The sequence below is a fragment of the Pituophis catenifer genome, unplaced genomic scaffold, assembly GCF_029215685.1.
Source record: "Pituophis catenifer annectens isolate HBS135680 unplaced genomic scaffold, rPitCat1.0.hap2 SCAF_11, whole genome shotgun sequence".
NCBI lineage: Eukaryota > Metazoa > Chordata > Lepidosauria > Squamata > Colubridae > Pituophis > Pituophis catenifer.
In genome coordinates this window covers 23,096,509-23,112,777 of record NW_027256891.1, presented here as the reverse complement: position 1 = coordinate 23,112,777, position 16,269 = coordinate 23,096,509, and the positions used below count along the sequence as shown (strand labels likewise).

At 41.3% G+C, this 16,269-nt stretch overlaps 1 protein-coding gene across 1 annotated transcript in view; it reads left to right on the top strand.

Moving 5' to 3' along the window:
* GRIA3 (glutamate ionotropic receptor AMPA type subunit 3) overlaps positions 1-7,810 on the top strand; it is a 160,391-nt gene extending 152,581 nt beyond the window's left edge. Inside the window, exons 14-15 of the mRNA XM_070952128.1 lie at positions 3,192-3,451; positions 7,589-7,810. Coding sequence (XP_070808229.1) covers positions 3,192-3,437 — 246 coding nt within the window. The 3' untranslated portion in view covers positions 3,438-3,451; positions 7,589-7,810. The remainder of the gene's footprint in view (positions 1-3,191; positions 3,452-7,588) is intronic.
* Positions 7,811-16,269: the final 8,459 nt, after the last annotated feature.

Genomic DNA, 16,269 nt, shown 5'->3' with positions numbered 1-16,269 from the left:
GAAGAGACTCATGAATGCTAAAGCTGATTATTTTCGAGCGGATAGTTGGAAAAGCATAAAATATTTTTTTTTTCTTAGAAAGACCTGAGACATTTTATTTTTCAATTTTTTTTTAAAATAGTGCATTGTTTTATTGCAAATCCATTCCATAAATGTAACTCTTTATCTTCAGAAGGTTAAGCAGAGAACTATTTTTATATGCCAAAGGAGACTTTCATTGAAGAATTAGCCAAAGGGATAGTCGGACTTTCTTTTTCTTTGCAATAACACATCCCCACAATATTATTATCATTATTATTATCATTATCATTATTATTATTATTATTATTATTATTATTATTATTATTATTATTATTATTATTATTTTGCATATGGTGCCAATCTGTTCTTTCTCTCCTCTCTCTTTCAATCTTTTTTTTTTTAAACCAAGGGGTTTTTCACTTTGTTGTTGTTGTTGTTGTTTTTGCTTCTTTAAATTGGCCCAAATCACTCCATATTAAATCATCCCCTGCGGCTTCTCTGTTTTGCACAGATAAAATACGCAACGCCGACCAAAGACTGCAGAGTTTTCCTAGAAATTTTGTCACTTCTTTCTAGGTACAGTGAAAGGGAGGGGAAAACACCCCAGAACATACATGAGTATTAAAAAAAAAAACCGAGCATTTTTGAGAGGATAAGTCTTTAATGAGCATAAACATCCTCTTATTTTTTTTTTTTAAAAAAATCTAATATTGCATTGTTTTATTGCAAATTCATTCCATAAATGTTAGCCATTCGGTTGCTTTAAAAAAAAAACAAAACCCACGATTACTCATCAAACCATTTTGCTACTGTATTGCGACATTCCATACCAACAAATTTTTTTGCAACCTCAGACTTTGATTTTCCTTCCTTTCTTTCTTTCTTTCTTTCCTTTCCTTTCCTTTCCTTTTTTTTTTCCTTTTTTTAAACGGGATGGCTATCGGTTTAGAGACACACCAATTATGTTGCTGGGGTGTTGATGATGGGGGGAGCCATCCTATGGCTGGCTGCTCCGGTGGGACGTAAAAGACAGGGCTTCGATTCCCGGTTTTCCTTTTTTTTTTTTTTTTTTGATTTGGAAGTAAAGCACTTTCTGCTCCACTTGGGATTGCAACATTGGAGAATGTATTTTAAGGGGACCATCGGAAAACCCTCCCAACCCTTCCCCCCACCCCCCAAACTATTCAAATCGCATTTTTGGGATGCACTTTTCGAGGCCCAAAGAACGGCGGGACAGCCCGGTTCCTGTTGTAAATAAATAGGAATGGAATATTTCTTATTCGTGCCTTTGGGTTTTTTTTTTTTTTTAAACAAACAAAAAAAAAGACTATGATCATTTTCCTAATCGGCATTCTTAGATGTTTTCCAGAAGGCTCCATCCCCTGGCCCTGCTGAAGTCACGAGACATATATTGGTTTCAGGAGGGCTAGGATATAGCCTTTTCAATTTCAGTTGACTTTTGGGCCGATGGACGTTTAAATGCACCACTGCAGGGTTAGCCTCTCGTCGTAACTCAAAATTTGAAATGCAATCAGGCGGAACTTAAAATTCAGCGAAGACCGCAGTAGCTAGGCTTCTCAATGTGCCCTTGACTTTCTCTGCCTACCTCTTGATTATATTTGGGGAAAGGTGCTTGAAGGGATTTCCATGTGAGAAGCTGATTTGATAGACCGATTGTAAAATAATAATAATAATAAAAAAAACCACCCCGGCTACTTACGGTTTACTCTGACTCTTATAGTAAGCGGAGGCTCAACCTGCAAACTATTGTAAAGCACCAGTTTTCTGTAATATCTGCCAGATTGGTCTGGAATCCAGATTGACATCAACCACTCAGGCCTTGCCTACATAAGAGAGTTGTGCTGGTTTTAAGATGAGTCCGTTGTGAAGCTGGATCACACCCCTTGGGCGGACAGTGCTTACGGGGGTTGTTAGATTTTTCGTTCAAGACGGAGGAGGAACTCACGTCTGTCTCTTCGTTGCCGACTTCTAGACGCTCGGTTGGATTTGTGCAGGCCCCCTGTTATTATCTGGTTTTGCTGGACCGCATCCCGCAGCGTTAAAGTTGTTGGGTGTTTTTGTGTTTTCTGACTTTCCAAAATATTCACTTTGGAAGTCCAGAAGGGTTCTGTCCACCTTGGGGACCTGAATCAGTTTGACTGCGTTTCCGATTCGCACTCAGTGGTACCAGCACAACTTTCTCATGTTGACAAGCCTTCTGATTTTCTTTGTGTCACAGCTCAAAGTAGAAGGAGTCACCATCACCGAGAACCAAGGGATTTGGTAAACCAATCCAGCAGCAAAATGGTTACAATGGCGTTTCAGACAAAGAAACCAACCCCAGACAGCTATTTATTTATTTATTTTCCTTTCTGTCTTAAGGATTTGCAGCTCAGAAAGTTACAGAAATCCATCTTATTTTTGGCTGGGTTATTGTTTCGATTCTTGGTTCAGTCCTGATGTTCAGCCCGAAATTAGCGTTAGCGAACTCAGCCTGAAAAATAACTGATCAACGTCTTACAGCTTGGCTATTTAGGATGCCAGGGAAAATATTAGTCAAATTTGGATGATCGATCTATATTCTTCAGTTGAAAATCATTTTCAAAGGCCTTTTTCTCCTCTTTTTTTTCCTTTTTTTTCTTCTTCTTCTTCTTCTTCTTCTTCTTCGTCTTCTTCTTCTTCTTCTTTTTTTTTTTTTTGGAAATTCTTTAAATTCACCCTGCTTTCTTCAGCCCCACTCCAAGTGGGAATATCTGACACATTCCAAGGGATGATTAGATGATACAGTCATATTCACCAGAACAACTGTGAAACGTGGTTTAAAAGCTGACGTTGTGTCCTTGTGCGTTAATTAGCACTGGAGAAATGGATGGGGGTGGGTGGGATGAAACTTTCTTTGCTGGGTGTGTTCCTCTTGTAAAACCTTTTTTTGTTATTTTTTTTTTTTTCATTTTCTGGGGCATGATTTGTAACTTTAAGCTACCGAAAGTGTTGACGATTGTATTTTGAAAGATTTGGGTGAGAAGAGCTTTACGCTCAAAGGCAGGAAAGGCCTTAGGTTCTTGTAGCAAATCCCTCTCGTTCTTTTGCCTAAGTAACACAATGTCCACCTTGTCTGTTGATTTTTTTTTTCCTACTCTGAAGCTAACCAACTGGTTCGTTTTTCTTAGGACAAGACAAGCGCACTCAGCTTGAGCAATGTGGCAGGGGTGTTTTATATCCTGGTTGGAGGCCTCGGCCTTGCCATGACTGTGGCCTTGATAGAATTCTGTTACAAGTCTCGAGCAGAGTCCAAACGAATGAAACTGACAAAGAACACACAAAACTTTAAGCCAGCTCCTGCACCCAATACCCAGAATTATGCTACGTACAGAGAAGGATACAACGTGTATGGAACAGAAAGTGTAAAGATCTAGTGGTATGGCTAAAGGTTGAGTAAGCAAATCCACTGGTTTGTTGTTGTTGTTGTTTTTTACATGTTTGGTGTTCTTGATGTTGACGTGTTTTGGTGTTTTGTCTTCTCCCTCTGCATCTGGAGTAACGCTTTAGGATGGAACATCTCGGACGTTGGACACAAGGCAGCTAGAACCCCCCAAACGTGGATTGGGTTGACTCTTAAATCGTTGGTCAATCAACGATTGTTCGATTCTATCAATGGGGGGGGGGCTCCATCAAACCATTCATTCATCTTTGGGGAGTCCTTGGTGGTCTTTTGAGCTTGGTTGTTTCATTACCAAACTGGATAACAATATTAATGTATTGATGGTATGTTACCTAGTTTGGTAATGAAACATCTGGAAGAGGTTTGGTTTGGTTACCAAATGTTCTGCCCCAGCTACGGACCCCAAAGAATGCAGCAGACACTAAGTCTGTACAAATCTTAGTTTACTAAATTAAATCAGTCTTTTTCAAATAAAGGCTGTTAATTAACTTTATTACCAGCCTACAAGAATCCAAAGAATAAATAATCGTCATCTTACTATGGTTGGCAGAAAGCCCAGAAGCAATTTGCAGGAAACTGATAAGAGAACTAAGATCAGGACGCAAAGGAGAGTGAATGAAGTTGTTCCCTGCAAATTGCCTCAGTTGTGGTCCTTCCTTAAAGAGGCGAAAGGAGTGGCCAATTAGCCCCAAGCCTTACTCTCGAGGAGACCTCCTCCTGAGGAACCACTCCTGCCTTTTGGCAGCTCTGCACGCCTGTGCATCGAAAAGAGGCTCCTCCTCCTCTTCCTCTTCACTTATGGGAGCTTCTGGAGGTTCTGAAGGCCCTGGCTGAGTCCCTGCCTCTGGCACCACATCTTCTCCAGCCTCTTCATTGTCTGACTCGAGTACCAGCTGCACAGGCTGCTGGCGCAGCACCACACCAGCCTCCTCACTGTCGGAATCAGCTACTAGCTGCACAGACCGCTGATGGGCCACAACACCAAGCTCAAGAGAGCATCAGTCCTGAGCTACAAATATTTTCTTCTATCAATACATCTTTGTTTCTGTGAGAAGGACTTGCTGTGATAAAGCACAGTATTTAATATTAAAGCCATATTTTTTTTACATAAATTAAGTATTATCTGGAGATGGGATGATATCCATCCTTTTCATGGCATGATGCCTTTTCCTCAGGAAATGGACATTGGCGATTATTTATTTCTCGAACAGGATAAATCATTTCCCCCCCCCTCTCGGTTTAGAATTCCAATAAATTGCAGTAATGAGCAGGAAAGTCTGACTACTTGATTCAGCTTTGGAGAGCCATGCATTAAAGAGAGAATTATGATAAAGGCTGAAATTCCATCCAATTATTTCTACAGAAAAGCAGTTACCTAGAGTAGCATCGTCAAATGAGCAAGTGTAACGTCTATTTCGCTCAAATTGCGATTGTCCACCCAATAACACGATGCCCTTACATTGAGCTGTATACACTCCTTAATTCATTTGTTGCATTGAGATTCAGATTAACAGAGTTGGAAGGGACCTTGCAGGTCATCTAGTCCAACCCCCTGCCCAAGCAGGAGACCCTACATCTGCCTCTACCTAGGATCCAACCAGGGACGAAATCTACTTACCTTCCCTACTGGCTCAGAAGTGTGTGCGCGCACATCATGGGCACACTTGGACCCTCTGTGCATGTGCAAAGCATTCTACACATGCATAGAGGGTCAAAACCAGGTTACTTCTTGGTTAAAACCAGGAAGTAACGACGTCTGGGTGGGTGGGCGGAGCATGCTGCCACGGCTACGGATTCGACCAAACCGGTCCGAACCGGTAGTATTTCATCCCTGGATCGAACTCACAACCTCCAGGAAGTGTGTCACACCCTTCCCCACCTCCAAAGATTCTGAAGCTAGCAATTTAAATCCAAAATTACAGTTCCTTCTTAAATAACATAAATCCGTTGCGCTTCGCAGAGTCTTCAAATCCGGATTTTAAGTCAGCATCTATTTTTTTTTTTCTCATTAGTTCTACAGCCATACATTCAATCTTGTTGAAAATATTGACCCATCCAGGAGCACAAATATAAAATGATGCTGTTGATATTTTCCTCGTTTTTTTAAAAAAACCTTCTATGTATGATATTCACTTGTATATATTAAAGGGAACTGTGGAGCAACGGTAAGTACTTTTTCAGAGATCTTTTCTCCTGTTGTCCAATGAAGAGAAATTTTGAGGTCCTGAAGAGAACCGGGCAAAATTCTGAGTCGCTTTGTTATTGTGACGGAACTCATAAAAACAAAATAAATACAGTAGCGGCCAAAATTGTGGAAACCTTTTGGGGAAAGTGTCTTTTTGAGGTTTGATGGCTAATAACGCCACTTTTTGGGGAGGAGTTTCAAGATAATCCTATTCCACTGTTGGAATGGCCTGGGAATAGCCCAGACCTTCACCCAATTGAAAAATCTATGGAGCCGACTAAAGAAACTTGTTAATCAGAAGTGACCTAGCAATAAAACCCAGTTAATAGAAGCCATCGTTCAATCTTGGCTTCACGTTATAACAGCTGCAGAACTAAAAGACTTGGATCACTCCATGGGAAGACGTTGTAAGGCCGTAATTCATGCTAAAGGTTACTCAACTAAGTATTAACTGACATGGGGATCATTTTTGTATATCTCGTTTTTACCTATGGTGATAATTTTTGTACATCTCATTTTTTCTACGTGTTCCATTTTTCTTCTTTATACTGTAACTGCTATTCCAATAGCAAATCCTTCATAAAAGTTATTGCATTACATTCTTGATTAAATTATCCTTCCATTGATATATAATTTTATGGTACTACTTCCCAAAAAAGTGGTGTTATTAGCTAGTTTTAGAAAATACAACTTTCCCAGAAGGGTTCCACAATTTTGGCCACTACTGTAGTCATATCTCTCCTTTCCATAAAGTGGAGGGCATGAATTCCAAAAGAGCAACCTTCAATCTTGTTTTCTATCAACCAAGTCCGATTTATGGTGTTGTCTCCTCTGTAGTCATCGCTACTACCTCTAATACATATATGGAGATTCTCAGCCATCCAGGTCATGATTGTCCCAAAGGTGCGTTTATGAAAGCAACTGGACTTTCTTTCTTTGTTTGTTTTTTTCTGAAGAAGAACTGAAGAAGCTTCTTGGATGAGTAGCGAAACGTTTTCACGGGGGGGGGAAAGGAAAGAAACTCCATCTGCCTTTTGGAGAAAGCACCTTTGGGACAGGAAATGAATATCTCGAACAGTTTTCTCAGGCCAACGATTTGGTTCTACTCAGGTCAGGGGTGAAATGCTCCCGGTTCGGACCGGATCGCCCGATCCGGTAGTGTTAGCGGAGGGTGGTTCGGAGAACCGGTAGCAAAAATCCCTGCCCCACCCCCCCCCACCCCCCGCAAGCCCAGCTGAGCCGCATGATAATCAGAGGCTTTTTTTTTTTTACTTTTAAAAGCATTTTTTAAAAGTTAAAAAAAAAAGCCTCTGATGATCGCGCGGCTCAGCTGGGATCGTCAGAGCCTTTTAAAAGCATTTTTTCTACAACCAAAGCTTGTAAAAAAAAAAATGCTTTTAAAAGGCTCTGACGATCCCAGCTGAGCTGCCTGATCGTCAGAGCCTTTTTTTTTTCTTTTAAAAGCAAAAAAAAAAAAAAATGCTTTTAAAAGAAAACAAAAGCCTCTGACGATCAGGCAACTCAGCTGGGATCGTCAGAGCCTTTTAAAAGCATTTTTTTTACAATCTCTTTGGCTGAAGAGGTTGTAGAAAAAAAAATGCTTTTAAAAGTAAAAAAAGTAAAAAAAAAAAAAAGTTGGCCACGCCCACCCACTCACATTATCCCCCCCCCCCAAGCCACGGCCACAGAACCGATAGTAACAAATTTTACATTTCATCACTGACTCAGGTCCATCGCTTACCCCAAAATCTTAAGGGGTCGGCCCCCAAAATGAGAGGAGTGGATTGTTTGGGTTATATCACTGAACCATAGAAAAGTAGGGGGAGGAGAAGAAAATTTAGTGGGCTGATCCCCTCCTTCCTCTGATGTTTGTTTCCTGGTCCCTGCGCATGATTTTGTTTCTATGGGACACAGCTCAGCTTTTTGTCATCTCGTTACAGATCCTGCATTTATCATGGCTTGCAAAGGGAGGAACAACCGAGATTCCCAGTTACTTCAGTGATCCTGGTCACCTGAGCCAATTTTACTCTCTCTCCCGGGTGTCGATTTCGACACAATACTGATGATGGTGCCAAGAACTTTTCACAGGATTCTGATTTTTTTTGTTCGTTTGTTTTTTTGTTTTTGTTTTCCTTCAGTGCCTTAACAGGAGATTCTTAAGACTTTAGAAACAATGCAAACCATCAGAAAAAAATAAAATAAAATAATATTTTTGCTTTGCTTGAAAAACGAACAAAAAATGTGGCAAGAGACTAGTCCGTTCGGCAGACAATATTCATAAAGGCAGAGACAGAGAGAGAGAGAGAGAGAGAGAAAATAAAAGACGCCGAAAGCATTCTTGTGAAAACAAAAAAGAAAGAAAGAAAGAAAGAAAGAAAGAAAGAAAGAAAGAAAGAAAGAAAGAAAGAAAGAAAGAAAGAAAGAAAGAATCAAAACGTTCAACAGAAGCCATTCTTTGATACCACTGCACAGAAAACATGAACGATCTTTATGGGGGGAAAGGAAGCCCCCTCTTTCTCTGCTTATTAAAATGTTAAGCTTTTCCTAATACACCTCAGAAATCCACTGCTTATCTTCCTGGAACTGTCTGTTCATTGAAATTTGGGATATTGTGATGCTGTTTTTTTTTCTGCCATTGTATTCCTTCCAGAATTCTCTGTCTACCATCACTATTGTAAACCTCATAGACACATACATGCACATACACACAACACATTTACACACAGAACAGACACAGACACACTCACACACATATGTCATCACCATAGTCTTTTAATGACCCCTGTAATCCCTTGTGGGGTGGAGTTGGGGCAACTGAATGGAGCTGAGTGTGTTACTGGCCGGATGCCCTTCCTGTCACCAATGCGGAGTTATATTCAGCAGATAAATTCTCATTGTGCCCAGAGAGAGAAATATTTGCCTCTACCTAAGATCGAACTCACACAGCCTCCTGATTGTGAGGTGAGAGCTCCACGTTTAGGCCACTGCATGCATGTATATATATATATATATATATATATATATATATATATATATATATGCATTTCATTTCAACTGTTCTATTAAAAGTCACTTTGGAGAGAGAAATCAGGCAGGTTGGCAAGTGTCCCAGCCATTTTAGTGATCACCTCCAAGTGCTTTCTTAAGTAATAATAATAATAATAATAGACCGATCTGGTAGAGCTTTGAGAAGTAACCGACTCCCAAATGTTGTTCTCTGCGATCTGTCCCCTTAGAAACTTACTTATATCTTTTCAGAACAAAACTGATTATCACTGAATATTGAAAAGACAGATGGGAGAGAACAATTTGGCCCTCCTCGTGCTGTTTTAGAAGCCCCGTCTGTCTCTTTTCATCTTTGCGTTGTCATTTAAACAGGTAACTTTAGCACTGGGCTCTTCACCTGAGCAGTTGTGATTTTCATCCTCGCTTCACAAAAAAAAAAGAAAAGAGAGAGAGAGAGAGAGAGAGAGAGAGAGAGAGAGAGAGAGAGAGGAAAAAAGAAAGACAGAATGGTATTTTAAAGGGGACCAGTTTCTGTTACTTACTGTAGTTTATCCTCAGCTGTTTCCCACGGCTATTTACTTTTTCTTTAGATAATAATAAAAAAAAAAGTCATCTTGAGTTTCATAAAGAAATATAATGCATTCCAGAATTCAACACTCAAGATGGTGAATTAAGCGTTACTGCCTTACAGTTTTTCAGACGTAAACAAGTGTTTTTGGGATGTGAATCTGTCCGAACTCCACTTATGTTGGAGGGCTCAATGGTAAGGGTTGGAGGATTAAAAAAACAACAACACAATAATTCAGGTTTAATCACCGGTGATTCTAATTAAATAGGCTAGCAGGTAGGGGGAGACGAAGGTCTTAGAACCACGAGAGGCGGAAGAAACGTAGGCAGAGTTGTGAGAAATGAATCAGGCTGGCAAAATGAAACCAACCTCCGTCCATTTGGCCATCCGTCCACCACGAAAAGATAAACCACAAATAAGTTTCCAAAAAAAAAAAAAATTCTGCCTACTAATTACCTCTAATATGAAACAACAATAGTTGCGGCATGAGAGCTCTGCGACATTTCATTCCATTAAGGACATACTGGATATCAATTCAATTTTTAAAAAAATGTCGATAAGGCATTTAGAGATAGATATATTTTTTTCTTTAAAATAATAATAATAATTTAAAAAAAAGAAGACAATGTTTGAAATAAGTCGCTGGAAATATATTTGATAGCTTATTCAAAGGAAGAGAAAAGATCTTTCATGATATATTTGATAGTTCGTTATAAGACAAAGGGGTTAGCCTGTAGAAATAAAACGGGGGAAATGCTCATTTCATTGTCACAAAAAAATGGAACATTAAAACGACAAGAAGAAAATTATCACGAGAAACATTTCCACCTGAAGAAAAAGCTGGCACTCGTGTCTGGTTTTTTTTTTTTACAGAGATGTTAAGCAAAAAGAAACTGCTCTTTTTCCTGAAACTGTGATTTTAAATTTCTGAATGCTATAATGTTCCAGCAAAAGGAAATGCAAAATGCTGTGCAAAAACATGTTGTATTTAAGTAAAAAAAAGAACAAAAAAGAACAAAACAAAAAAAATATTGGGGGGGGAGACATTTTCATAGAAGCTGTATAAAAAGAAATGTATGTTTATCAAATGAAAATAACTTTTTCAGAGTGAAGGCTTCACGCTAGGGATACGTTCGGTCAATGGGTTGTAATTTTTTAAAAAACGTGCATGTTAATTTAAAAATGAGGGGAGAAAAGTATCAATTGCTTCAAAAAAAAAATCTGCTACTAATTTGAAGCTGTGCAGATAAAACAGCAGCTCCTTCAGAGGCATTTTTTAAAAAAATGTTTTGGTTTCCTCTTTCCTTTCTTTGCCTTTTTTTTTTTTTTTTTTGGTTCGAAAAGTAATTTTAGGTTGTTTCTTGATCGGTTGTTAAAAATTGCACTTCATGAACAGAAGAAAAAAAAAAGAAGAAAAAAAAAACTTGCCAAATTAACTTCCAGCTAACTGCATGTGTGAGCATCAATTCCCAAGCCTCATTTTAATGGGGCATTGTACAAAGAGTTTTAATACATTTTGTAAATAAAATTGTAAAGGAAAGATTTTTTTTCTTTAAAAAAAAAATGGAAAAAAAAAAAACCAACCCTCCCCAAATACAAAAAAGCAGCTCACTTTTTGCATTCTTTAAAAAAAAAAAAAAATTAAGCAGACGTTTGATTGAATGGTTGTGTGTGGGAAGATTGTTCGCCAATTTTATCCGTGCGAGAATGTGGTTCCTTAGGAAACTGCTTTTTAAAAGAATTTCTAGCCCTAAAATGCATCGGGTTGAGTATGTGGGAATGCAGAGTAACGAGTATCGTTTTGATTTGGGGGTGGGTTGCTATGGATAGTGGGGCATGAAAAAAAAAATCGAAATTAGCCATGCCTACCGTAGAAGACGATGGAATCGGATCTCCATCGGATACAGGACAGGTTGGTCATTCTTTGCATTCTGCAAAGAGAATTTACCTGAGCAAACGGTAGAATCGGCAGAAGCTGAATTCTGTTGCAGAAAGCAAGCAGGATTATTTATTATGATTAGTGTATGGTGTTGTTACAGTAGCTGCCATGCTATTGCAGAGTAGTAGTTCTGCTTGCCAAGGTACCAGCCAGAAGTGGGCTGCTGCCGGTTCAGACCTGGAATTAAGGAGAAACTTCCTAACAGTGAGGACAATTAACCAGTGAAACAGAAGTTGCCTTCAGAAGTTGTGGGTGCTTCATCACTGGAGGTTTTTAAGAAGAGACTGGACAGCCACCTGTCTGAGATGGTATAGGGTAGTGATGGCTAAGGGGGGGGGGCAGGGGAGGTTCGCGTGCACGCGTGCCCACACCCATAATTCTATGCACCCCACCCTGCGCATGCGCGTGTGACCTCCCCATCCCCCTCCCCTCCCCGCTCTTGGCACGTGATGGCCCGTTTTTCCTTCTCACCTGGCTCCAGATCCTCTCTATGCATCTGGGGAGGGCAAAAACAGCCTTCCCCACCCCTTCGGAGCCCCGAAATGGCCCATTTCCCAACTCCCAGTTGGACAGGAAGTGATGTTTTTTGCTGTCCCCAGCCTCCAGAGACTCCCGGAGCTAAGCTGGCGTACCAGGCAACATAGCTGCACTTGCCACCTGTGGCACGCGTGCCATAGGTTCGCCATCACGGGTATAGGGCAAGGGTGTCAAACCTGCGTCATAACAGGAGCATCATGAGACGTATCACGACTTTTTCCCCCTTCGCTAAACTGGGCATGGGCATGGCCAGCACATGATGCATCCGGGCCACAGGCCACGAGTTTGACAGCCCTGGTATAGGTCTCCTACCTGAGCAGGGGGTTGGACTAGAAGACCTTTGAGCCCTTCCAGCTCTGTTCTGATGGATTGATTTCTAGGTGGGGTTGGAAAAGCTCTGCTCTGAAGATCGGGAAAGGCCCAGCCTTCTGGATTGGCTACCGGATTACGTAATTTTTTTTTTAGAAGTATGAACTTTTAGATAATGTTCTGTCCCCGTACCACACACGCATCCCCACAGATGGCCTGGAGTTAATAAGTGATCTGTCCCCGTACCCACACACATACAAACACAGCCAGTCGAGGGTTAAGGAAACACTTTGGAACGCACCCAGGTCTTATCTCCCACTTGGCAGCGATAGACACACCGTCTGCCAAGTGACTTTATTTTCAAAGTAAAACAGAAAGATAAATACTCAAGAGTCCAAATGTCCGACACTTTAAATCTTTCTCTCAGCAGTTCCGGACGAGGCTTTAGTAACTATCCAGGGTTTGCTTTGTTCGTCACAAGGATCCTTGACCACCACCCTCTATTATATAGTCTCTGGGGTGTGGTCCAGTGACTCAGTTCTAATCCCTAGCACGCCTCCTAAGCTGCTGCAAACGTTTATCACGCCTTCGGAGGCGTGCGTCCAGGAATGATGTTTCTTCATCACTCTGATTTGAATCAGCTGTCTCCTCTCCCTCAGCCGGCACTTGAGACAATGCCAGAGGGGAGGGGCCTGGAGAGGGAGGCCTGGCTGACTCCTCTTCCTCATGCTCAGAGCTTTCTTCCTCCGATGGGACAGGCTCAGAGGGCGGGGCCACAACAATAAGCCACACGACAAAACTCTTTGAAGATAAAGCTGGCAGCAACCCAGTGGCTAGCTGCCAATTCAGACTTTACTTGCACAAAACAAAGATTAGACTGCAAGCATTCCGATAAAACAGGCAGAGTTTCAACAATACAAGGATTAATCCAAATGCAGTCCAATAAAGCAGGCAAAGTCCAGTAACGCAGAGATCATGGATTATTTCCAGTTTTTGCTCGTCACATACTGAACCGGCCACCACATCCACATTTATACCCTGTGGGGTGTGGTCCATGACTCAGCTAATTTCTGGCATGCGTTCCCCTCTGCTGCGCACGCTTCTCCTTGCGCCTCTGTCACGGGTCCAGCCAGCATTATCTTCTTCGTCGCTGTCCACCTGTGGCTGCGGGGACGTGCTTAGCTCTGAGCCTATCGGTTGGCCTTCGGTGTCTTCCGGAGGCATTGCCAGAGAGGAGGGTCCTGGAGAGGGAGGCCTTGCCAACTCCTCTCCCTCACTCTCAGAGTCTGCATCTGTCGATAGCCCAGGCTCAGGCAACGGAGCCACAACAGATAACTCTTCAGGTGTTTATAAGCAAAATCCTGAGCTTTGATGGAAAAAATAAAATAAAACTTGGCAGAATAATTTTGCAACAGATGCAATGAGGCTCCTAGGTGGGCAGGCAGCGAGAAGAGTTCTCCAAAGGTAGACAATCAAATACCCTACTCGAAGATAATAATAATAATAAAAAAAAACCCTGAGTAATGTGCATTTTTGACATTTGTCAGCTAGCTACAGTCAGCTCTGCACAACATGACGAATCTATTTTCATCTTGACTCTCCCACATGAAAATATATGGTTATGCAGTAATTCCTGTTAGGGGGACAGAATGATGTTCCTTGTTAGCAACTTCATTTCGGGCTTAAAATTAAGTTGGGCTGAGGTGGGTGGAATGGCTATTTTTTCCCATTGCACTGACGAGCAAAACTGAGTAGGAATCTGTGCAATATAGTCTAATCACCTGAACCACCGGTCAATATTTCCAGCATGCTACCGAGAAGGAGACTGCTAATTTGTGAACAATTCACACTGTGCAGCAATAGCTGTGTGAAAGGAACTGTGAGGACAGACTAATAAGTAAACCCTTGGCTGCACAAGATTATCTCTTAAGGCAGAGAGATCCCAGCTGCTGTGAGAAAGTAAAGAAAAAAAAAAAGGCTGAAAGAGAATTCAGATGGCCACAAAGAGTCATTTTTGGGACTGACTCAAAGTTTCCCAAAAAAGAGAATTTTCTAAGCTTCGAATAAAGAAATCCATGTGCTATCCAGACCCACCCAAATTGGGCTAATGAGTAAACCCCACCTACTAAGAAGAAGGTTACGCCAAGGGAACTTTTCACTTGTTTGCAAAGAATTGGCTGACGTCCCTGGCAATTTATCATCCTTTTGCTGAACCAACAATCTTTGTGGAGCGTTGCCCTTCGGTTATACCTGCCAATGATCTGGAAGGAGAGAGAGCAATTGCCAAAAAGCCGTGTTTGCGTTGCCTTTGCATTCACTGGTTCGGGGGCATAGTTATTGTGCAACTGACATTCAAGGCCTCCTCTGAATTGGAAATCTTTCTGCTATAAATCATTTTTTTATAAGAAAGATGCCTACCTATCTGTTCCTATCCCCGTTCATAAAGTTTATGCTGACATACATTGCTGACGTCAATTCTATTTAATGCCATAATTCTGCTTAGGTAAGCTGGAAGTCTTTCTTCATATTCTGCCTCAGAGGTGGGAGAACTCTGTCTGTAGTGATTACAGATAGAGTGAATTCCAAATCACCAATAACTCAGTGGTGGGTTTCAACCAGTGTTATCACCGGTTCGCTTCGTGCATGTGCTTTGCGCGTAACTTGCTCGCATTTACGCCGAATTTGCGCTTCGCACAAGCGCATTGAATTTCAGAACAGCTGAGGCACAGCAATCTGCTCTGCCACACCTGTCAACTGGACTAAAATCGAACGAATATAGGTAGATATAGCGCAGTGGTGGGTGGGAGGGCCCAACCGGTTCGCTCTCACCTCACCATCTCCGCTACCAGCTCGCCCGAACTGGGGTGAACCAGTAGCAGCCCACTACTGCAATAACTCCAGATTTCTTATCTATATATATAAAAGTAGAAATCCGTTCATATCCCCACACCATTTGTTCCTCTGCACCTTTGTTCATCCCAAAGTGCACAGCTAATATAAATCCTTCCATTCTCTACCATCTGGTCAGAGCTGAAGAAGCTTCTTGGACGAGAAGCAAAACATCATCAAGAAAAAAACAAGAGAGTCCAGTTACCTCATGAAAAAGCACCTTTGGATGAATGAGAATCTACACAGACTTCTGGCTATACAATTTGGGATGAACCCCATTGGAATGGGGTGGGAGTAGGAATGGATTTCCAGAGGAAAAGAAATTCAGACTACAGGAATCAGGAGTGCTACTCAGGTGACCCTGAGGACACAGATAAACCTCCAAGGGCTTCAACGACCCTCATAAAGGATGCAAATGACCAGCTGCCTGCAAGGAAGATAAATCCTTCCATTCCCCACCATCTGGTCAGATCCGAAGATGCTTCTTGAATGAAATGTCTTTCAAAAGAAAAACAAACAAACAAGAAAATCCAGTTGCCTCCTGTGAGTAAGGATACCAGCAACAAGGTTACAGTCATACAGTCGTAAGTGTGAGGAGATGGGTGATAGGAACGATGAGAAGATTAATAGTAGTGCAGGCTTGGTAACTAGTTTGACAGTGTTGAGGGAATTATTTGTTTAGCAGAGTGATGGCGTTTGGGAATAAAACTGTTCTTGTGTCTAGTTGTTCTGTTGTGCAGCGCTCTATAGCGTCGTTTTGAGGGTAGGAGTTGAAACAGTACACCGATTAATTCAAAACTGGCAACTTAAAATACCAGCCCTATTTCTGTCCCGTACAGAGACCATCAGATGGGTTCAATCCAACTGACGGGTCGGCCACTGTATTCTTTGGAGCCCTATTACATGAAGTAGGTAGGTTACAGTTATACATTGTTTGATCGATTATTAAATTCATATGCCGCCCATTTCACCGGGAACCTCTTCTTTTTGTTTTTAAATAAGATGAACTAGAATATAAAGAGTGCACCCTCCTTCCTTCTACCACTGATGATGTTACCTAATTTGGTAATGAAACGTCTGCAAGAAAGCCACCAAGCTCAGGGAGCCCCAAGGAGAGAAAATATCCTTTCTCCACTTTCACTTTCACTTTCACTTTCTCCCAGCATAGGCAACATAACAACTTTGTGGGTTAGATGCGTTTTGTGAGAAGGGGCCAATTGTAAACTATGCACCTTCTGTATAACCTGACCCATCTATCAGGTGATAGGGAGCAAAAAAAAAAAAATGCACTGAAAAACTTGGAATTTCTGCTTTCCTTATTTGGGTTCTTCACCATGCAGCGTGGAAAAGACTGTGGGCAGAACAATGTTTAT